Source organism: Rana temporaria, chromosome 2 (genome assembly GCF_905171775.1).
Source record: "Rana temporaria chromosome 2, aRanTem1.1, whole genome shotgun sequence".
In the NCBI taxonomy this organism is placed as follows: domain Eukaryota; kingdom Metazoa; phylum Chordata; class Amphibia; order Anura; family Ranidae; genus Rana; species Rana temporaria.
Genome location: NC_053490.1, coordinates 376050423 through 376074591, shown reverse-complemented (window position 1 = coordinate 376074591; position 24169 = coordinate 376050423). Strand labels below are relative to the sequence as shown.

Here is a 24169-nt window from a genome sequence, read left to right as displayed (position 1 = left end):
TCAATCCTACCGAAAGCAGGATATGTACCTTATAGTACTGTCTAATCCATCAAATGATAAAAGTCATTACTTCAGAATTATTACATCTGGAATAAGCAAGTAACAAAATGTTTGGTACCTGAAGCTGTGCTGCTGGGAGGTTGACATCCGCCACCATTTCTGTGCAGGGGTGTTCCACTTGCAGGCGAGGGTTAAGCTCCAGGAAGTAAAAACTACCATCTTGACTGTAAAGATACTCAACTGTCCCAGCACTTACATATCCCACCATTTTAGCGAGCTTTACAGCACACTAAAAGAAACAAAAATATATAAAATGTTAGCCTGCCTGAATGCTTGAGTAATGGACAATAAAGTTCTCTTTTTGATTATATAACTTTACCCATAACAACTTGATAAAAAATAATGCTCTTTAGCAAGAAACATACTTTACACATTAATAATTATGCTACCAAAATTAGTTTGTGCTGTAAGTTGCTTCCAGCATTCTTCCTGTTACTTCTTGCTGGAGGCTGCCATTTTGCTGAAGCCCAGAGCCCCTGAGCAGCAGTAAATCTTTAGGCTGTCAGCAGATTGGCCTCTACATTTTAGGCACAGGGGCAGATCCACAAAGGAAGTACTGATACGCCGGCGTACTTTCAAATTTTTCCGCGTCGTATGTTTGTTTTGAATCCTCAAAACAAGATACGACGGCATCTGGGTTAGATCCGACAGGCGTACGTCTTCGTACGCCTTCGGATCTAAGATGCAATTCTTCGGCGTCCGCTGGGTGGCGTTCACGTCGTTTTCCGCGTCGAGTATGCAAATTAGCCATTTCCGACGATCCACGAACGTACGAGCGGCCGTCGCATTCTTTTACGTCGTCTCTAGTCGGCTTTTTTCGGCGTATAGTTAAAGCTGCTATTTGGTGGCGTACGCAATGTTAAGTATGGCCGTCGTTCCCGCGTATAATTTGAATTTTTTTTTTCCATTTGCGCAAGTCATCTGTGAATCGGGATGGACGTAATTTACATCCACGTCAAAACAATGACGTCCTTGCGACGTCATTTAGCGCAATGCACGGCGGGAAATTTAGGGACGGCGCAATTCTTTCAGGATTCAAACCAACAAAAGTAAGTTACGGCGGCGTAGCGTATCTCAGATACGCTGCGCCGGGGCAGATCTTTGTGGATCTGCCCCACAGTGTCTAAAAATAGAGATTAGCTGAGCATGTGCAGAGCATAATGAAACAGTGTATTGCTGGATTTTAAATAGTATAGGCAATTATATTCAGTGTTTTACATAGAAACACCACAAAGGGGGCCAGCCTGAGGGGATCTAGCAGGGCCTAGATTTCAGACTCACTTTGTGTCAAACAGATAACTGAATAACTAACTTTTAAGTATGCTTAAAGCTGAACAATGCTCACCTCATCTCCTGCAATGTGGCATCCTTGAGCTCCCCACCCAGCCAGCTGGCTTCCGAGTCTTACTTGCCGGCCGCTGTCATTGGCTGGGCGGGGATGACGCCACTCCCGTGCATATGTGGGAGTTCACTCAGATATATATATATATATATATATTTTGGGCGTTTGAGCTGATGGGACACTTGGTCCTAGGTAGGCGGCACGAATCTTATTCCCCAACATATACCGTATTTATCGGCGTATATCGCGCACTTTTTTGCCCTGAAAATCAGGGCAAAATCGTGGGTGCGCGATATACGCCGATACCCATTTCCCGCGCCGAGTTTTGAATACTGCGCCGGCATATACCGAGCGCAGTACACTCGGGCAGGCTCGGCCAGTCTCGGCTTCTTCCGCGGTCACGTCCTGGACGTACAGGACGTGAGCGCGACAGTTGCCGAGCCTGCCCGAGTGTACTGCGCTCGGCATATGCTGGCGCAGTATTCAAAACTCGGCGCGGGAAACGAGCGGGGAGGACGCCAGGACACCGCGAGGACGCCGGACCCGCCAAAGAGGACACCGGACCCGCCGCAGAAGGACACCCGACGACGCAGAAGGACGCCGGACCCGCCGAAGAGGACACCCGAAGCCGCAGAAGGACGCCGGACCCGACGAGGCCGCCGATGGACGCCGCGCAAGACAGCAAAACTGTAAGTACAAAAATAACTTTTTTTCCACAGGTTTGGGGGTCACTTTGGGGGTGCGCGGTATACGCGGGAGCGCGTTATACCGCGATAAATACGGTACTGTAAATACGTGTTTTCCATTGTTGGATACTTCACATGCAATGGATTTTATATATATATATATATATATATATATATATATATATATATATATATACATACATACATATATATATATACATACATACATACACATACACACACACATACAAAAATCCATTGCATGTGAAGTATCCAACAATGGAAAACACGTATTTACAGTATATGTTGGGGAATAGGATTCGTGCCGCCTACCTAGGAGCAAGTGTCCCATCAGCTCAAACGCCCAAAATATATATATTTATATATATTTTCAATGTATTTATGTTTGATGTTTGTATATCAACTTTCAGATCTCCTGACGAAGCGATTTCTAATTGTGAAACTAGTAGGAGAGACCCCTTGTACCGTGACTCCAACACTCACCTGGATCCCCTACCAGGGGACTGCACCTTGGTGACCTGATCTGCTGTCACGATACATGTACTATTTTAACTGTCTGTGATGTTTGATGTTTTTTATTCTTGTCTTGTTTTTGTTATTATACTAATAAATTGATTTATATTATTTGATAAAACTGCTCTTCTCCGAATTCACCCACTTATCTTGTACTGCAATAGTCCTCCCCGCCCACTCTGTTTTATGGTTCTCTTGGGTCCTTGGGGTTCCCAGAGTCCTCGAGCTAGCTTACTAGACTTTGGATGATGATACTGGTTTTAAAAATGTATTGACTACCAGTTTATTTTAGAGGTTTAAAATTAATTCATGTTAGCACTATAGATGTAGCACTGCTGCTGTAAGAAGAAGCAATTGTGTTGCCGGCATTTCTTGCCATTTTGATGTTCATGGGACACAACAAGCCCGAGCACCAATATTCAGCCAATTACTTTACAGTTGTGCTGTAAAGCTTGGGTAAGTCTTTTTCTACATTACTATATAGGAAGAGTGGTAAAGTCAGGTAATCACACACAGTTAACCAATGTGGTTGATTTACATGGTTGTTTACAACAATGAACTATGACCTGAATCTAGAAATATGATGCTCATGTTATGGAGCCAAAACAGTGCAGAAACAAAAACCTGACCTCTGGACATAAAATAGTAAGGGCACTTAGAATGGAATGTAGAAATTCTGCTTTTCCTTTATCAAGCCATGCCTAAACAATGTGCTCAGGTGTTTAGGAAAAAAAATTACAAAGCAAAGCTACACTGTAACAGAAGAAAATTTGAAGTCAGCTAAAAAAACAAAACTCCAAAAAAGGGATTTTACATCGAATACAAAAATTCTATATTATTTTTCCCTACACTGATGGACACAAAATACTTCTATGCCCAAAATCAGTCCAACTGATGGGTGGGCAATACAGCAAACAAACACTAGCAGGCCCAAGAAAACAACAGTGAACTTGGGACTGCCTGCAGCTCAAAAAGCCACCTAAAAAAAGACTTTTCGGATGAAGCGGAAATCGAATGAGGCTGCAACGTCAACCTGGTAGAATCTAGAGAAAATATACACATAAGGCCAGGTGGCAGCCTTTCAAACATGGAAAATAGTCGCTAAAATGCTCAAAAAGCATTCACAGATCCAAAAAAGTGGGCCTTGACAGGAAAGCCTGGAACCTGACCCTTGAGACCTTAGGCTTGAATGATGATTTTCCTAAATCACTTAGAGATGACGAAACTAAAATCTGGAGGTACCCCTACAAGGTCCATCTAAGATTGCAAAAAGCCACATCCAGACAATGGAGGGATATTTCTTTTTGGTGAACTGGAGCCAGACAGAGGGATGAAAGATTTTTTTTTTGCGATACGGCACTGCGTTGCTTTAACTAATAATTGCACGGTTGAGCTTTCTTTTGGCGTTATTTGATCACCTCTGCGGTTTTTATTTTTGTGCTATAAACAAAAAAAGACTAACAATTTTGAAAAAAATAAATATATTTTTTACTTTCTGCTATATACAGTATTTCACAAAAGTGGGTACACCCCTCACATTTTTGTAACTATTTTATTATATATCTTTTGTGACAACACTGAAGAAATAACACTTTGCTACAATGTAAAGTAGTGAGTGTGCAGCTTGTATGACAGTGTAAATTTTCTGTCGCCTCAACACACAGCCATTATTGTCTAAACCGCTGGCAACAAAGGTGAGTACACCCCTAAGTGAAAATTTCCAAATTGGGCCAAATTAGCAATTTTTCCTCCCCAGTGTCATGGGACTCATTAGTGTTACAAGGTCTTAGGTGTGAACGGGGAGCAGGTGTGTTAAATTTGATGTTATCGCTCTCACTCTTATACTGGTCACTGGAAGTTTAACATGGCACCTCATGGCAAAGAGCAGATGCCCCCTTTGGGTTTGGAAACTCAACAGGTTAGAGTAAAATCCTTGAAACCATTCTACCATAGGAACTGGGGCAAAGACGCCTTGGTCCAGAAGACTCAAGCATGGAATCTCTAATTTGCTAATCTATTCAATGGCACAGGAAGAATGGAAGTGTGAAAACTGAGGAGGGGGGCAAAGAGAAACACGCCAGTTTTCAACCCAGGGATGCCACGCGTTACCCCCCCCCCCCCCTCCCCCTGTACCCACTGATCTAGATCAAACCTTGATCTAGGTATTTTTTTTTTTTCATACACAAGGATGGAGAGTGAAAAGAGGGCGGCTTCACAGTGACTGATCACTGTGATAGCCAATCAAAGGCTATCACAGCGATCAGGTGACTCGGAACCAGGAGTTCTGTGTCCCAATGATTAGTGCGGGACCCAGGGCTGCCGCTTGAACCCCCGTCTCTGTGCTAGGAGTGCGCTGTGTGGCGTGCTCCCAGCACAAAGGCAGATACACATATATATGCGGCCCCGCGGAAAAAGCCCAGTCCAATGAGGCCACATATATGTGTTTCGTCGGCGTGAATGGGGTTCAATTTGTTACATGTTCTCATTCATGAAGCATTAAAAAAAAAAAAGAGCTGGCTGCTTATATCTTACTTGCTCTTTTCTGAAAACTCCAAAACTTAAATTCTCCCCTGTGATGTAGCGGAGACTGAAGAGTTAATGTTTACCTTCATTAAAACTGTCTGTACTGTGCTGGCAAATCTCATTATTAAACACTATTGGTCCAGACTGGAGTGCTCCCACACGCTCTCTCCCTGCTATATGCTATGCTGATCGCCCCCCCCCCCCCGGGGACTACCAGATCCCGGCCCTGACAAAGTGGGAAAGGGACCTAGACACACGGTTCTCGCCCACCAAAAGACAGACCATAATCCGCTTCACACACAAATCATCTTTGTGTGCGAAAACCCAGGAGACGAACTACAAGATTCTTACTCGCTGGTACAGGACCCCAGACCTCCTAAATAGACTATTTCCCAACACTTCCGACACCTGCTGGAGATGCCAGCAGGATAAAGGCACCCTGCTCCATGTGTTTTGGACCTGTCCACGGGTCAGGGGCTTCTGGGGAGAGGTACGCCGGATCACCCAAAAATTCACAGGGTACACAGTGCCGGATGACCCGGCTTACCTCCTCCTGCACGCAACCAACATACCACCAGGAGTCTACAAGAAGTCAGTGGTGCGTCACCTTTTCGACGCAGCCAGGGCCTGCGTGCCTCTCCGTTGGAAGTCCCCTCACCCTCGGACTATTGCTCTCTGGCTGAATAAGGTAGACGAGATCAGTCGAATGGAAGACTTGATCCTCTCCAGCCAACAGCGTCAGGAGACATACTCTGAGACATGGCAGCTGTACAACATTTTCAAGTAGACGAAGGTCAGAGTCTCAGAGAGACCGATTGCCCGACGGTAACCCAGCCGCAGGTATAGTACCTGCTCTCCTTGACAAGCTGAATATCCAGGAACGGATTAGATACACTCTACGCCCCTAGGGGCGCTTTATACCGACCCTGCTCGTGCAAACCATCCCCCCTCCCTCTTCCCCCCTCTCCCCGCCTACCTTTCACTATACCTTACTCTGCTCCTTTCTACTCTGCTCTTTAACTTTTACTCTATTTCATGTACTGAAAACGGAAAATGGATCTAGAGGTCAGTCCGACTGGGCTTCGCTACCGGGGCACGAGGTGATAGCTCTAAACCCTGATAGACACATCCTTACTGGGGCTCAGTTATACTTTACTACTGCACTGAGGTACTGTGTTTATGACTATAGGTCCACATGTATATTTGTACTTGTATACAAGATCTATTGTCTCTACTGTTATTATTGTATGTTGGCGGTCCGCGAGGACTGGCTTTTTGATGATAAATAAAAAAAAAAACACTATTGGTCCTAACATTTAGTTAAAGTTCTAGAATCTTAACTCCTACATTGTATGTCATTGAGAGGAAACTCGTGTGTCCCTTGTTTGTGGGTGGAGACAGATTGAGTTTCTTCTCAATTCTTATTATTCAGAGTAGCTTGTAGTCTGCCCATGATGACTTGCTCCAAACACACACCTAGAAAGGTAAGCAATGTTTTTACATTTTTTTAGGTTTGCCGTATGAATGTGAACAGAAAGGATTTCTCAAATTTTACCACAAAAGTTTTGTCTTAATTCAATTCACAGTTAGAATAGCTACTGTACGTACACAACATGTAGTCTCACCTGTTCCATCTCCTCAAACACTGTTGTATTAGCAATTGATGCCGGTGCTTCTTCAATGATTTTCTGGTGACGACGCTGAACAGAGCAGTCACGGCCAAAGAGTGAGATGGCATTTCCATATTGATCAGCAAGAATTTGTACTTCCAGGTGCCGTGATTGCTTGGCCAATCTCATCACAAAAATTGGAGACCCAGGAACTTCCGTTTGGACCTTTCATAAAATAAACAAGTTGGAAATGCACAGCTCATTTCAAATTTCCTAAATAAATATACCTCTTACATGGCAAATTGATCAAATAAAATCAAGGAGTAAAAAATATGTTTATTAAAAATGAACATCTTAGGGGCAAATATTAAATTACTGAAATATACCTGTAGCACCCGCTACTTGGGTAGGTGCTAGAGTTGAGATTTTTGTCAGTGCAGGTAAATTTAGGCTGAAAGCGAGGTCGTTTGTTTTGATCTGTGGCTGGGAGTGGTTTAGAGTAGGCTGGTGACTCACAGCAAGAGTTACCTTTTGGTTACCTCCCTTCTGCTTCTAGAGGCTTCTAGGAGGAAGGAGTGAAAGAAAGGTGGAGCTGTCTGGGGTGTTCTAAGGAGTCCTGACCAATCCCCAACCTGGATTGGCAGGGGGCAGGCCTCCTTTAAATACCTAGAGTCAGCCCGGCTTGGTAAGAGTTGTTCAGGTGGAAGAACTGAGCGATGGAGTGTTAAGCTGTCGGGGCCTTGGAGGGAGCCCCAGTCTGGGGGGAGGGGGGGTGACCTTGGGCCAGGGGCTCGGAGCTGTGAAGGAACCCCACACAACCCAAGGGGTGTTCTGAACAGGAGCAGGAGTGGACAGCCGGGAACACTGCTGGGCAAGTCTTCAGGAGGGATCCACCAGGTGTCGGTGAGTGACAGGCACAGTCAAGAGAGCAGGGAGAGGCATGCCAGGAGCGGATGTAGAGCCAGCGGGAGAGACTGTGATGTTGCTGGCATTGAAGTTGGGCGGCTGCAGCCAGGAGTGCCGTCAGAGTCTGCACAGGACTGACTGGGATTAGTAGTCCACCTCAATACAGCTAGCCCTAAAAAAAACTTTATTTGAAAGGAGTGAACACTCAACCACTAAACATGCCCAGCGTTTAGGCACATTTACACACAATCAGTGTTTTTTTTCTGCCCAAACGCTCCTCTCTTGAATGCACTGGTGGTGTAGTTTTTTTCAGCCTCTAAAACATTCTAAAACGTTCCTCTTCTAATATAACTTTAAACACCTATGTGTGCATGGCCACATAGGCCAACCATAGAGGTGCGTTTAGAGACTGAAAAAAAATAGAAATGTCAAAAGTGGTGTTTAAAGGGGTTGTAAAGGAAATCCTTTACCTGCAGACATTCCTCTTTTCACTTCCTCATTGTTCGTTTTTGCTCAGAAGTTGCTCTATTTCTTCTCTGTTCTGTTCACTTCCTGCTTGTCTGATATTACTGACCACCGTGAAGGGAGGCTTTACTGCGGTGGTCAGTGACGTGCTCACCCCCTCCTGGGAACTACATCTGTGCGGCAGGACGCTCTCTACGTGTTAGAGACTTCAAGGAGGTGTGAATTACTGGGCGTGCCGCAATGCATACTGGGAAATATAGTTCTTACATGAATGGAGCGCCGCAAACCAGGAGGTGAATGAGAGAACAGAATTTAGAACGCCGGAGGCGATATAGATGAAGGAATTTAATAGGTATTTACTTGTTTTTTAACAGAATCATTACACTATTCTGTCTACCTTGCAGACATAAATTTTAGGCAAAAAATGTTTTTCCTTTACAACTCCTTTAAGTACTGAGTGCAAGAGCCCTAAAAGGTCCCAACACTTTCAATCAACCTAAACAGAAGTCTGAGGCTTCTGCCTGTATCCGTGAAAGCCTTATTGTGTATGAAGCTGCATGTTCTACCCAAATACAGCTCAGTTTTTTGGGAGGCACTTTATAAGGCTTACGGGCAACAAACAGCAATTTAACACAAACGCATGTAAAAAAAAAAAAATAATGAAATCCATTAAATCTAAAGTCCCACACTTCCACTGGAAAATACTGCAACTTATCAGTCCTTAGATGTAGAGTCTGCATTCATTTTTATTTACAGTGCCTTGCGAAAGTATTCGGCCCCCTTGAACTTTGCGAACTTTTGCCACATTTTAGGCTTCAAACATAAAGATATAAAACTGTAATTTGTTTTGAAGAATCAACAACAAGTGGGACACAATCATGAAGTGGAACGAAATTTATTGGATATTTCAAACTTTTTTAACAAATAAAAAACTGAAAAATTGGGCGTGCAAAATTATTTAGCCCCTTTAATTTCAGTGCAGCAAACTCTCTCCAGAAGTTCAGTGAGGATCTCTGAATGATCCAATGTTGACCTAAATGACTAATGATGATAAATAGAATCCACCTGTCTGTAATCAAGTCTCCGTATAAATGCACCTGCACTGTGATAGACTCAGAGGTCCGTTTAAAGCGCAGAGAGCATCATGAAGAACAAGGAACACACCAGGCAGGTCCGAGATACTGTTGTGGAGAAGTTTAAAGCCGGATTTGGATACAAAAAGATTTCCCAAGCTTTAAACATCCCAAGGAGCACTGTGCAAGCGATAATATTGACATGGAAGGAGTATCAGACCACTACAAATCTATGAAGACCTGGCCGCAGTGGCGGCTGGTGCTCAAAATTTTTGGGGGGGCGCAAACGAAGAAGAAAAAAAAATATAAGCCTCACTGTGCCCATCAAATGCAGCCACTGTTCCATCAATTCGCACCACTGTGCCATGCCATCAAACGCAGCCACTGTGTCATGCCATCAAACGTAGCCACTGTGCCATGCCATCAAACACAGTCACTGTGCCATCAATTGTCACCACTGTACCATGCCATCAAACACAGCCACTGTACCATGCCATCAAACACAGCCACTGTACCATGCCATCAAATGCAGCCACTGTACCATGCCATCAAATGCAGCCACTGTACCATGCCATCAAATGCAGCCACTGTACCATGCCATCAAATGCAGCCACTGTACCATGCCATCAATTCTGGTCACTGTGCCATCAATTGTCACCACTGTGCCATGCCATCAAATGCAGCCACTGTACCATGCCATCAAATGCAGCCACTGTACCATGCCATCAATTGTGGTCACTGTGCCATCAATTGTCACCACTGTACCATGCCATCAATTCTGGTCACTGTGCCATCAATTGTCACCACTGTGCCATGCCATCAAATGCAGCCACTGTACCATGCCATCAAATGCAGCCACTGTACCATGCCATCAATTGTGGTCACTGTGCCATCAATTGTCACCACTGTACCATGCCATCAATTGTGGTCACTGTGCCATCAATTGTCACCACTGTGCCATGCCATCAAATGCAGCCACTGTACCATGCCATCAAATGCAGCCACTGTACCATGCCATCAATTGTGGTCACTGTGCCATCAATTGTCACCACTGTACCATGCCATCAATTGTGGTCACTGTGCCATCAATTGTCACCACTGTGCCATGCCATCAAATGCAGCCACTGTGCCATGCCATCAAATGCAGCCACTGTACCATGCCATCAATTGTGGTCACTGTGCCATCAATTGTCACCACTGTACCATGCCATCAATTGTGGTCACTGTGCCATCAATTGTCACCACTGTGCCATGCCATCAAATGCAGCCACTGTGCCATGCCATCAAATGCAGCCACTGTACCATGCCATCAAATGCAGCCACTGTGCCATGCCATCAAATGCAGCCACTGTGCCATGCCATCAATTGTGGTCACTGTGCCATCAATTGTCACCACTGTGCCATGCCATCAAATGCAGCCACTGTACCATGCCATCAAATGCAGCCACTGTACCATGCCATCAAATGCAGCCACTGTACCATGCCATCAAATGCAGCCACTGTACCATGCCATCAATTGTGGTCACTGTGCCATCAATTGTCACCACTGTGCCATGCCATCAAATGCAGCCACTGTACCATGCCATCAAATGCAGCCACTGTACCATGCCATCAAATGCAGCCACTGTACCATGCCATCAATTGTGGTCACTGTGCCATCAATTGTCACCACTGTGCCATGCCATCAATTGTGGCCACTGTGCCATCAATTGTCACCACTGTGCCATGCCATCAAATGCAGCCACTGTGCCATGCCATCAAATGCAGCCACTGTGCCATGCCATCAAATGCAGCCACTGTGCCATGCCATCAAATGCAGCCACTGTACCATGCCATCAAATGCAGCCACTGTACCATGCCATCAAATGCAGCCACTGTGCCATGCCATCAATTGTGGTCACTGTGCCATCAATTGTCACCACTGTGCCATGCCATCAAATGCAGCCACTGTACCATGCCATCAAACACAGCCACTGTGCCAATTGTCCCCACTGTGTCACTGTCCAGTCATACATCCACCTCGGAGCTTTATATTATAACCTGCTGGGACTTGTAGTTCTCCATCGTCTCCTGGGGCTCAGGTGCATGCAATCCACCATCTTTGTCCAGTTTTTCTCACTGCTGGGACTTGTAGTCCCATAGATGGTGGATTGCATGCACCTGAGCCCCAGGAGAAGATGGGGAACTACAAGTCCCAGCAGGTTTATAATATAAGACTACCATCCACCTAGGAGCCTTATATTATAACCTGCTGGGACTTGTAGCTCCCCATCTTCTCCTGGGGCTCAGGCTGCTGACGGCTGGCATTTCACCCAGATTATGCATTGCATTGAACATTAAAAATCATTTATTATGCCCAACTCCATGAAAATGTTAAAAAAAAATCCACCCTTGCAATGAGCCTACATCTGCACTGGGTTAATTGCTCATCATGTCTAGTGAACATTCGGCCGAAATCGCGGCACCCCCATCCCCCCCCCCCCTGAGGGGGGATGGGGGTGCCGCGATTTCGGCCAAATGTGCACTAAAAAAAAAAATTCCAAATGTTCCAAAAAAAATTTTATAGTGAATATTCGGCCGAAATCGCGGCACCCCCATCCCCCCCCCCGGGGGGGGAGGGGGGTGCCGCGATTTCGGCCGAATATTCACTAAAAAAAAATTGGAACACAGGTAATCTTTGCAGAAGGGGGGTGGACAGCTGCAGCTGCTGCCGCCGAACTTTGCAGAGAAAACAGTCCATTACAGAGGGGCAGAGGCAGGCGGCATAGCTCAGCTTACCTGTACTCGCACTGAGCGCCCCGAGTCCCGACGTCACTTCCTGTTCTTCCAGGACGTCACTTCCTGTTCTTCCGTCAGGACGGAACGAGCACAAATAGTGGATGCACCCGCCCAGCCATAACAATGCAGTCCATCGCGCCGGAAGCAAGTGGCGCGATGGACCGCGCCACAAAGGCATTTTTGGGCTGCCAATGTAGCGCCACGTCTGCAATCCCGTGATTGCACAGACGTGGCGCTACCCATACCGCGCTTTTCCCGGCGCCCGACGCCCGGACTCAGTGCACATAAGAACCTTTTTTTTTTTTTTAGATTTTTTTTTTACTGACTGGGGGAGGGGGGGCGGCGCCCGGGCGCCCCCTATGGGCGGGCCGCCACTGCCTGGCCGTCCCTCTAAACTTTCAGCTCATACAAGGAGAAGACTGATCAGAGATGCAGCCAAGAGGCCCATGATCACTCTGGATGAACTGCAGAGATCTACAGCTGAGGTGGGAGACTGTCCATAGGACAACAATCAGTCCCTGTATACTGTACAAATCTGGCTTTTATGGAAGAGTGGCAAGAAGAAAGCCATTTCTTAAAGATATCCATAAAAAGTGTCGTTTAAAGTTTGCCACAAGCCACCTGGGAGACACACCAAACATGTGGAAGAAGGTGCTCTGGTCAGATGAAACCAAAATTGAACTTTTTGACAACAATGCAAAACGTTATGTTTGGCGTAAAAGCAACACAGCTCATCACCCTGAACACACCATCCCCACTGTCAAACATGGTGGTGGCAGCATCATGGTTTGGGCCTGCTTTTCTTCAGCAGGGACAGGGAAGATGGTTAAAATTTATGGGAAGACTGATGGAGCCAAATACAGGACCAATCTGGAAGAAACCTGATGGAGTCTGCAAAATACCTGAGACTGGGACGGAGATTTGTCTTCCAACAAGAAAATGATCCAAAACATAAAGCAAAATCTACAATGGAATGGTTCACAAATAAACATATCCAGGTGTTAGAATGTCCAAGTCAAAGTCCAGACCTCAATCCAATCGAGGATCTGTGGAAAGAACTGAAAACTGCTGTTCACAAACGCTCTCCATCCAACCTCACTAAGCTCGAGCTGTTTTGCAAGGAGGAATGGGCAAACATTTCAGTCTCTCGATGTGCAAAACTGATAGAGACATACCTCAAGCGACTTACAGCTGTAATCGCAGCAAAAGGTGGCGCTACAAAGTATTAACTTAAGGGGGCTGAATAATTTTGCACGCCCAATTTTTCAGTTTTTTATTTGTTAAAAAAGTTTGAAATATCCAATAAATTTCGTTCCACTTCATGATTGTGTCCCACTTGTTGATTCTTCAAAAAAAAAAAAATAGTTTTATATCTTTATGTTTGAAGCCTGAAATGTGGCAAAAGGTCGCAAAGTTCAAGGGGGCCGAATACTTTCGCAAGGCACTGTGTTTATTTATGGCCTCTTAGGTTTTATTTTCACCTGAGGGTAACACACTTCCTGTCCTAAGGTGGCAACGCTTACTCACTGACTCGCTGACTGTATTGTCAACTTTACTAAACAAGAATGAAGGAGCAAGCCCTGTAAACATGGCTGGGATTCTCGTCAGGAAAAATACGTTGTTTTTCCTGACGAGATTCCTGGCAAGATTTTCTTGTTGGCCGAGTGTACACATGTACAATTCAAAAGTAATTTTGAGCATGCGCGGGAGAGAGGGGTTTGTAGTTCACAGAAGATAGCAGGAAAGGCTAGTAACTCTGTTTGAGATTTCACAGCTCATTACAAAGGATTTCTAGCAGAATAAAGAGGCGTTTTTCAGTATTACAGAAAATGTACTTAGCCCAAAAAAGGAAAACGAATGCAGCCACCACGTTTAAGGATTTGTAAGCTGCAATATATTAAATTTTTGTTCTTGGATTTAAACATGTTTTAATGAAAAAAACCTGAACAAAGCTGTCCAATATAAATTAGCGCAGTAAAAGCAATGTGCCCAAGCAATAATGGTTACTCAGTAAAACACTAAAAGGATTAGTGGCAATTTACAAATTACAGAGATCAGTAGTAAGCAATCAGAGGTTCTTATATCTAATCTCACTACACTAAATTAGCAGATAAGAGTTACCAAACTTTGCACATGACTCTTGCTCTTTGCACCATTTCCCTAATCTATTCAAAAAAACAAGTAAATTGTCTGAGTTCTTTGTTAAATAGCAATCCAAGCCTTGGCACCACGAGTATGTATAACAAAAATAATAATAACAAGGTTTGTGTTACATGTATGCATGTAGATCTGTTTTTTCTAACACGATTTTACTCTTGTATTGAGCTGTATTGTTGCAGTACTGTCTGACTTTATATTGTAAAGCGCTACCGTTATTTTTTATAATACATTTTGTATTTTTATATTGGAGGGCAGAGACCGTTTTCTGTCTACTATTGAGGAGACTGCCAGAATGTTTGATACTGCATAAGTGCCAGACTTTGCACGCATCCAATCCTGGGACGGTGATCTGTCTATCAAAGTTCCCCGGACAAGGGGGAGGGGCTGTATATGGCGCCGCACGGCGGGGAAACACACAGCTATTGTAATGAAAGCTGTCATGTTCACGAGCGCTCTTATTAGCCAGGCGGCGGTGGCGTCTCTCCCCTCTCATCCCCTACGATCGCTGGAACACAGGCTGAAACTGGGGGGGGGGGGGGGGGCACAGGCTGAAACTGGGGACAAAGGCTGAACTGGGGACACAGGCTAAACTGGGGACACAGGCTAAACTGGGGACACAGGCTAAACTGGGGACACAGGCTAAACTGGGGACACAGGCTAAACTGGGGACACAGGCTAAACTGGGGACACAGGCTAAACTGGGGACACAGGCTAAACTGGGGACACAGGCTAAACTGGGGACACAGGCTAAACTGGGGACACAGGCTAAACTGGGGACACAGGCTAAACTGGGGACACAGGCTAAACTGGGGACACAGGCTAAACTGGGGACACAGGCTAAACTGGGGACACAGGCTAAACTGGGGACACAGGCTAAACTGGGGACACAGGCTGAACTGGGGACACAGGCTGAACTGGGCACACAGGCTGAACTGGGCACACAGGCTGAACTGGGCACACAGGCTGAACTGGGCACACAGGCTGAACTGGGGACCGGGACCCAGGATGCACTGGCGGACACAGGATGCACTGGCAGACACAGGATGCACTGGCAGACACAGGATGCACTGGCAGACACAGGATGCACTGGCAGACACAGGATGCACTGGCAGACACAGGATGCACTGGCAGACACAGGATGCACTGGCAGACACAGGATGCACTGGCAGACACGGGCTGCATTTTTGGGTATGGATAAAGTTGTTGTTAATATTTTTATAACTTAGATCTGCATAGAACATTAAAGTGTAATTTCATGAGATAATATATGAGGGCGTGTTTAGGGGCGGGATTAGGGGCAGGGTAGGGGTTGGGTAGGGCAACTGATGGCGAGTAACCCTTGAGGCCTGGCTAGTAGCTCAGGACTTGAAATTTTGAGCCCTGGGATAGGCTACTGAAAAGCTACACCATCACAAAAGGGTTCACCAAAGGGAAGCAGGGGGGGGCACTGAACGTAAGCTCACACTTTCCAAAACAAGCTTGTGCCTTTTTAACTGCGTATTGCTGGTGCTAAAAGCAGTATGGTGTTGGTAATACACATTACAACAGCATGGCAAGTTATTTACCAGTACAGTAAAACCTTTGATTGAACGCAACTTGGTTTGAGAACGTTTTGCAAGCCAAATTTTTTGATACATTTTTACTTACAAGCGATGTCTTGATATAGGAGTAGCTTCATATCACAAATGAGTATAAAAGAGACATGAGGCGCCGTAGCAATATGGTTACATTTAACGAAGGTACAACATTTAGCAACTTACATGGTCGATTATTAAAACAGGCACACCTAATGTAGCATACACACGCTCAGAATTTCCGACAATAAATGTTCGATGGGAGCTTCCGACCGTGTGTAAGTTCCATCGGACATCTGCTGTCGGAATTTCCAACAACAAAAATTTTGAGAACTGGTTCTCAAATTATCCGACAACAAAATCCGTTCTCGTAAATTCCGATTATGTGTGGACAATTCTGACACACAAAATTCCATGCATGCTCTAAATCAAGTACGAGATGCAAGTGCTCGGTCTGGTAAAACTAGCGTTCGTAATGGAGACAGCACATTCGTCACACTGTAAAGACTGAAAAGCACGAGGCTGAAAAATGCAAATCATCTCTCTACTAACACGACTGGTATTGAACTTCCCTTTAATAGTGCCGTTGTACGTCTTGTACGTCACTGTGTTCTTGGCGTTAGGAATTTTTGACATTTGTGCGACCATGTGTATGCAAGACAAGTTTGAGCCAACATCCGTCGGAATAAAATCCACGGTTTTCTTGTCGGAATTTCTGATCGTCTGTACGCGGCATAAGTATGCCGACATCGGGGATAGAGCTGTCCACATAGACCATCCTACTCACAACCATTGATGTCATCCCTTCCACACTGCGCCCCATGAGCGGTTCAAGCCTCGCTTTCAGATCGCTTTACTGCAGGGTAGTCTTCCCGGTCACGATTGCAGACTGACAGCGGTGAGAGCCGGTGGTGAGGAGGATGGTCTATCTGGACAGCTTTACCCCAGACTCCTGAGTACTTCGATGTACCTGTTTTAATCATCAACATGTGAGTTTCTAAATGTTGTACCTTCATTAAATGGAACCATATTGCTACACTTAGAGGCACCTCTCTTCTCTTTTATACTCTGTAGCTTCTGCTGGATTTTGCTTTTAATCCCCTTGTGGAGGCTTCAATTTGTGGATGGACATTTTATGGTTACATACCGTATTTATCGGTGTATAACACACGCAGGCATATAACACGCACCCTAACTTTAAGAGGGAAGTTTCAGGAAAACAACTTTCCACATCCCCCTGCGTATAACACGCAGGCACAGTTTACCCTCTATTTTCAGGGTAAAAAAGTGAGTGTTATACGCCAATAAATACAGTAATTACATTGCTATAATCTTTTTATGCAGACTATAAACTGAAGGACTTATGAATAAATGGTTGTGGAACGAATCATCTGAGTTTCCATTATTTCTTATGGGGAAATTTGCTTTGATATACAAGTGCTATGGATTACAAGCATGTTGCTTGCAATATGCTCGCAATCCAAGGTTTTACTGTATTGTCAACTTTACTAAACAAGAACTCCACACCAAAAACAGCAAGCATATTTTCTAATATTGAAATGTAATAATTTACCTGACGAAAAAGGTTGGGAAAATCTTCTGCGCCGTTCACTTTGCGAATACCCTTTCCTCCCCCACCTTCAGATGCCTTGATCATTACAGGGTATCCTACTTGCTCAGCAGCCTTTAACAAACAAACATAATCAGCATGAAAACTTAGCACCCAGAAAGTAGGGAACAGGTGCAAGCCACTTGTCAGCTTCAACAAAACAGTAGCAGATGGAACTTTGCAATGAAATAGAAAATCTTTGCAATGTTTATAAGCGACATGCAGAGAAGTTAAATCAGAGGCTAAAAAAAGTAAAGTGTTACTAAATCCTCCATGAAAAAAAAAAAATGTATAAAATGAAATGAAATAAAATAAAAACATCTAATAATAATAATAATAATAATAATAATAATAATAGATGTAGCAGCATACAAAAATGATTGTTTCCTGCCCCCAGCCTTTGCAGCCTACCTTGGTTTTGAAACTGTGGTGTGCATACTTTCTGCTCAAAGGTGTCTTCTTTCCCACACAGGGCTCCCCTGGAAGCACCCTGACAAGTACAATCCTGGCACAGCCACATGGTTTTGTGCCGGGCTCAGGCGCATGCGCAGTACATGCACCACTCGGGCATTTCTAAACACAACACCTGTACCTGAACAAGGTGCAGGAGTGCTGCCTTATACTGCGATGTGCTCAAACATAACAGTACAGGCAGGGCTTTGGCAGGCAGTATGACAGCACACATGGAATCATAGGACATGTAGCCGAAAGATCACCGATGTGCTCCTGACCACAAATTTATGGGAAACACTAAAGGTAGCGCATGTGCGAACAGTCTATAATAACACGTTAAAGGCAATTCTGGGGTACAAACGGCAAGTCTGGGGTACAAAAAAAAGCATAAGAGCAACAACAACAACATAGTACCTACTAAATGCATGGTGCCTAATGCAAACAGCTAGCTTACAACTTGGGGTTTAATACTGCCTCAATGTGAAAGAGCATTTAAGAAAATTAGATATTTTACCCATAAAATGTGTAATCTTGTTGTAGGTGCTATTGGACTTTGTAAGCTCCCACTATTGCGAGAAGTTTTTGTTCTTTAAAATTTATTTGGGGAATTTACTACAAAAAAGTGTCCGCAAAATCAAAATTTTGTAAGTCAAGATAAAATGTACTTTTAAGCTTAGCTGACTTGTGCCTATAGGTCACAGAGGCAAATTTTCCCCATATAGTCACTGGCCACCATTGTTTTCTCCATCATCACTAGAAATACAATCATTGAATACAAGCTTATTGATGCATTATTATTTCTATAACCTAAGCTAAGATAGGACTAAAAATAAAAGAAAATGTGTATGAGGGGTATTGCACTGTACACCAATGGTTGGGTGCGTATAGACTTCAGTGATGGAAAATCTGGCCTTGACTATAGATTAAGCAAATCTATATATCTATCTTACATCTAGGAGCCAGATAGACGTAATGCCCTGTACACACGATCGGTACATCCGATGAAAACGGTCTGATGGACCGTTTTCATCGGTTAATCGATGAAGCTGACTGATGGTCAGTCGTGCCTACACACCATCGGTTAAAAAAAACGATCGTGTCAGAACGCGGTGACGTAAAACACGACGACGTGCTGAAAAAAAAACTAAGTTCAATGCTTCCAAGCATGCGTCCACTTGATTCTGAGCATGTGGATTTTTTTAACCGATGGACGTGCTTACAAACGATCGTTTTTTTTCTATCGGTTCGGTATCCATCGGTTAAAATTAAAACAAGATTGCTTTTTTTTTAACCTATGGATAAATAACCAATGGGGCCCACATACGATCAGTTTTGGTCTGATGAAAATGGTCCATCAGACTGTTCTCATCGGTTTGACCGATCGTGTGTACGTGGCATTAGACAAAATCATAAAACAAACAGACATGGGTAACACACATTCAAAATGCAACAGGGTAGAAATCCACGTTAATAAAAATGTATATTTTGTAATTGTTTATTATCAAACTCTAGAAATAACCTACCCTTAATCCATCATCCACGTCTTTGACATAGCCCTTTTCATAAATATCTGATGGTACAGTTAATATACGCTTTTTAAGATCACTCTCCTGCCATTCCACTTTTAAACCTAAACATTAGAAAATAGAAAGTAGACTTCAATTTCAGAAAGATTGAGTACAAGGTTAAAATACATTCTGTGCCCAATTGGACACTGTATGCAAGACACGTACAAGCTAAAGAGTAGGAACAGCTATACTCAATTTGGAATGTCTACATGTCGAACCAGAATTAAGTAACACTATTTGGGCTCTGTAATGTTCTTTCATATGCGTTATTGGAATACTAAATCCACTGAAGTAAGACAATCCCTAGACAACATAATAATTTATGAGTTATAAAGCACAGAGGTAAAAAGGCGATGTTTACTGCAATAGCATTTCTGCTCTTGAGACTTTTTGTGTGCATGATCAGGAGAAGCCTTGGGGCTACTATAGAATGGTGCAAGGAATCATTGCACTTGTTTTAGGTAACCCTGTCACAAGCTTAAAGAAGGACACCAGGCAAAACTTTATTTTCTTATTGGCAAGGGATACCATATTTGAGAAGAAAACATAATTATTTTGCGAGCACTGACTCTGGAAACACTAATCACCAAGAATCCCCTTCTGTTGTATTCAAAAAATGATTCAAAACATAATAACACAACCAGAGGTAATGCTAAAAGCCCAAGTTGTTTAAACAATAGATTCATCATATGGAAGCTTAAAACATCCAATGCATTTTGGGGGCCAACACAGTCCCCTTTATCTGGGCTACAAAATAAATCTGAAAAGAATGTACAGTATATCCATCAGGGCTCAAGTCCTGCGGGAACGCGTGGGAACGGAGCTCCTGCACTTTTTTCACAGCAGGAACGCAGTTCCTTTTGCAGGACTAGAGCAGCCGAGAGCAGCCGAGCCACCCGAGCCAATCCTTCACTAAGCGGCGATGCCCAGCTCGAGTCACTGTCAGGGGCAGGCGAACCTTCGTAATCCTTTATGTTACTGGCCACTTCCTGTATATGGATTCATCGGGTAGTGTAGTGTAGTGTAGTGTATTCCGTCACTTCCTCGACACCACAATGTCTCCTTGGAGCTTTTGTCATTGTTCCCAGGAGACATTGCGGAGGTCTGCCGCGAGTTATCGCAGGATTTAGAAAGAACTTGCTTATTTCTAAATCCTGCGATAACTCGCGGCAGACCTCCGCAATGTCTCCTGGGAACAATGACAAAAGCTCCCAGGAGACATTGCAGAATCGAGGAAGTGACGGAATACCCGCACACTATCTGATGAATCCATATACAGGAAGTGGCCAGTAACATAAAGGATTACTAAGGTACAGTGGATCAAAGAAAAAAAAACATGCGGTTTAGTAATTATGCATATGAGCTTATCATTTATTTTTTTTGGTGGGGGAGTGGATCTAGGGAGGGAGTTCCCACACTTTTTCCCCAGGACTTGACCCCTGATATCCATAAACATAAAAGTACCGTATACACACATAATTAAAGTCAATCATTAAGGAAAAAATACATCACTTAAAATGTGCAATAGGTTTCTTCTGCTGAGGAAGATGGGTGCTTTTGCCTCTAAGTGGCCATGCGACTAAAAATGCATATGTACTGACATGAGGCAAACCAGTACTACAAACCAACACTATAGCCATCTGCTCCATGCATTCTATAAGCAAGAGATCATCTTTGAGAGTGATTAGATCATTTTTAAGGGGTTTTGACCAGTCTGAAATGGACTGACAAAGTAGGGCGACAGCCAGAATCTGATAAAGGTCTTCAAACCAATGACCCAAGTAGTTGAGGGAGCTCCCACTGCTCAGTCCAACTGGCCCACTCAATGGGTGAGTACTCAGAGACAGGACAAGTACTAAGACAAAGGGTTGAATTCATTGCTGAAGTTCTGGTGGTGAAACTGACAGTCAGGGCTGCAGCACAGTAATCACAGTGGGTCGCTCATTGTGCAGCTCCTCCTTCAGAAAACACCTTGGGCTAGATTCACGCAGCTGCGCCCATTCGTACGGCGGCGCAGCGTATTGTATTTACGCTGCGCCGCCGTAAGTTTGAGAGGCAAGTGCTGTATTCACAAAGCACTTGCCTCCTAACTTACGGCGGCGTAGCGTAGATGGGGCCGGCGTAAGCCCGCGTAATTCAAATGTGGAAGGGGGGCGTGTTTTATGCTAATGTGCGATGACCTGATGTGATTGACGTGTTTTCTGAAGGGCGCATGCGCCGTCCGTGTACATATGCCAGTGTGCATTGCTCCCAAGTACGCCGCAACGACATATTGGTTTCGACGTGAACGTAAATTACGTCCAGCCCTATTCGCGAACGACTTACACAAACCACGTAAAAAATTCAAATTTCAAAGCAGGAACGACGTCCATACTTAACATTGGCTGCGCCTCCTAATAGCAGGAACAACCTTACGCCGAAAAAGCCTAACGTAAACAACGTAAATAAATTGTGCCGGCCGTACGTACGTTTGTGAATCGGCGTATCTAGGTAATTTGCATATTCTCCGCCGAAAACAACGGAAGCGCCCCTAGCGGCCGACGTAATATTGCACACAATTATACGCCGCCGCATTCAAGTTACGTCGGCGGAGGAAGCATATTTTTTGAGCGTATCTGCCTTTGAGAATCGGCGTAACGATACGCCAACGCATATTTGAAATTACGGCAGCGTATCTGGAGATACGTCGCCGTAATTGCTACCTGAATCTAGCCCACTGTATTCTTTTTAAAGAATGGAAGAGTTGCAGAGCAAGTGACCCGATGTGATCGCTGTGCTCACCACTGGACCTTCAACAAGGGACATCACCATTAGAGGCACCTTACTGGTAACTAGCCAATGGCACATTGTCAGTATTTTTTAAGGCCTAGCGGCCAAGATGCAACATTGTTTTTGTGTGGATTTTATGCATTGTTCCTAGTAAATAAAGGATATTTGTTTGTGCATTCTACCAAGGTGTTGACTATTCATCATGATTCAGCTTCAATTGGACTCACAAAGGCTGTCCGCCTGAGCACCAGTATATGAATAATGGGGACTTTCACTGTTAAAATGAAACTCCAGCCTGGATGTGTCAGACAGACTTTTTCCATCGGACATTTCGACCGTATGTATGCCCCATCTGAGTAATTCCATCGGAAATCCTGATGAATTCCATGGGAGTTTAGATAAAGAACATGTTCTCTTTTACTCTGATGGAATTCCGTCAGAATTACGATGTGATTTTGGTCGGACAAAGGTCCGACCGTGTGTACGGGGCTTTAAAATCTGTCAGATTTTTATTGGTTTAATTCTCCCCGTCTCTTCCACCCACTTCAAAGTGGTAGTAAAGTCCGCTTTGTGATTTTTACCCTCAGATAAGCCTATAATAAGACTTACCTGTGGGTAAAATTAATAATTACTAAACGTGCACAATTTAGGTGGTATTCACCCTGGATGCGGCTAAGGGTGATATCACTGCTGCACGCGCTCTGAAGGTCTGTCATACCGTGCTGGACCTTCAGAGCACCGTGATGGAACCCGAGGGCTTGCCATCGCAGCTCCAGCCACAGTGACGTCATTGAGGTTCCGGCCATTCACACAGTCTGGAAAACCGGGAGGATAACCAGGGATAGATGGAAGCCCTGTCAGTGCGCCGCTGGAGGCCTTTGTTCTAAGGTATTTCATAATGTGCTGCATACTGCAGTGGTTTAAAACTGCTTGAACCGCTTGCCAACCGCCCACCGTAGTTTTACGGCGGCAGGTCGGCTTGGCCTTCGCAAAATCACGTAATATAACGTGATTTTGCATTTCAGCCACTAGGGGCGCGCGCCCCCTGCTCGCCCCTGGTGCAGATGCGTGTGCCCGTACAATGTATGAACAGCGATCTGTCATTTCCCCTAGTCAGTCCCACCCCCCCTTCAGTTAGAAAACAATGAGGGAACATAATTAACCCCTTTCTCGCCCCTTAGTGTTAACCCCTTCCTCGCCCCTTAGTGTTAACCCCTTCCCTGCCAGTGACATTTTTACAGTAATCAATGCATTTTTATAGCACTGATCGCTATAAAAATGCCAATGGTCCCAAAAATGTGTCAAAAGTGTCCGCCATAAGGTCGCAGTACCGATAAAAAAAATAAAAAAATTGCAGATCGCCGCCATTACTAGTAAAAAAAAATATTAAGAAAAATGCCATAAATCTATCCCCTATTTTGTAGACGCTATAACTTTTGGGCAAACAAATCAATAAACGCTTATTGCGATTTTTTTTACAAAAAATATGTAGAAGAATACGTATCAGCCTAAACTGAGGAAAAAAAAGCTTTTTTATATATTTTTGGGGGATATTTATTACAGCAAAAAGTAAAAAATATTATTTTTTTTCAAAATTGTCGCTCTCTTTATGTTTATAGCACAAAAAATTAAAACCTCAGAGGTGATCAAATACCACCAAAAGAAAGCTCTATTTGTGGGGAAAAAAAAAGACGCCAATTTTGTTTGGGAGCCACGTCGCACGACCGCGCAATTGTCAGTTAAAGCGACGCAGTGCCGAATCGCAAAAAGTGGCCCGGTCATTGACAAGCAAAATGCTCCGGGGCTGAAGTGGTTAAAGAGGTTGTAAACTCTTGAAAAAAAAAACCTGTAAGACGAAGGCATAAGAAGCTAGTATGCATCGCATACTAGCTCATTATGAAATACTTTAGAACAAAGCCCTCCAGTGGCGCCCGCACACCGCTGAGATGGTTGACATCTTCCCCAGAGTTTCTTCCCAGTTCGTGGGCTCCGGCACTGTGAAGGGGCTGGGGTCGCAATGACGTCACTTCCACACATGCACGTGGGAGCTGCAGGTCAC

General features: G+C 44.3%; 1 protein-coding gene across 3 annotated transcripts in view; it reads right to left on the bottom strand.

The window, feature by feature from the left end:
- Positions 1-24169, bottom strand: part of ACACA (acetyl-CoA carboxylase alpha) — a 510335-nt gene that overhangs the window by 423679 nt on the left and 62487 nt on the right. For all 3 annotated transcript variants that reach the window (XM_040337823.1, XM_040337822.1, XM_040337824.1), the window contains 4 exons: positions 19297-19403; positions 17285-17395; positions 6771-6980; positions 119-289 (listed from right to left, as the gene is read on the bottom strand). In XM_040337823.1, coding sequence (XP_040193757.1) covers positions 119-289; positions 6771-6980; positions 17285-17395; positions 19297-19403 — 599 coding nt within the window. The remainder of the gene's footprint in view (positions 1-118; positions 290-6770; positions 6981-17284; positions 17396-19296; positions 19404-24169) is intronic.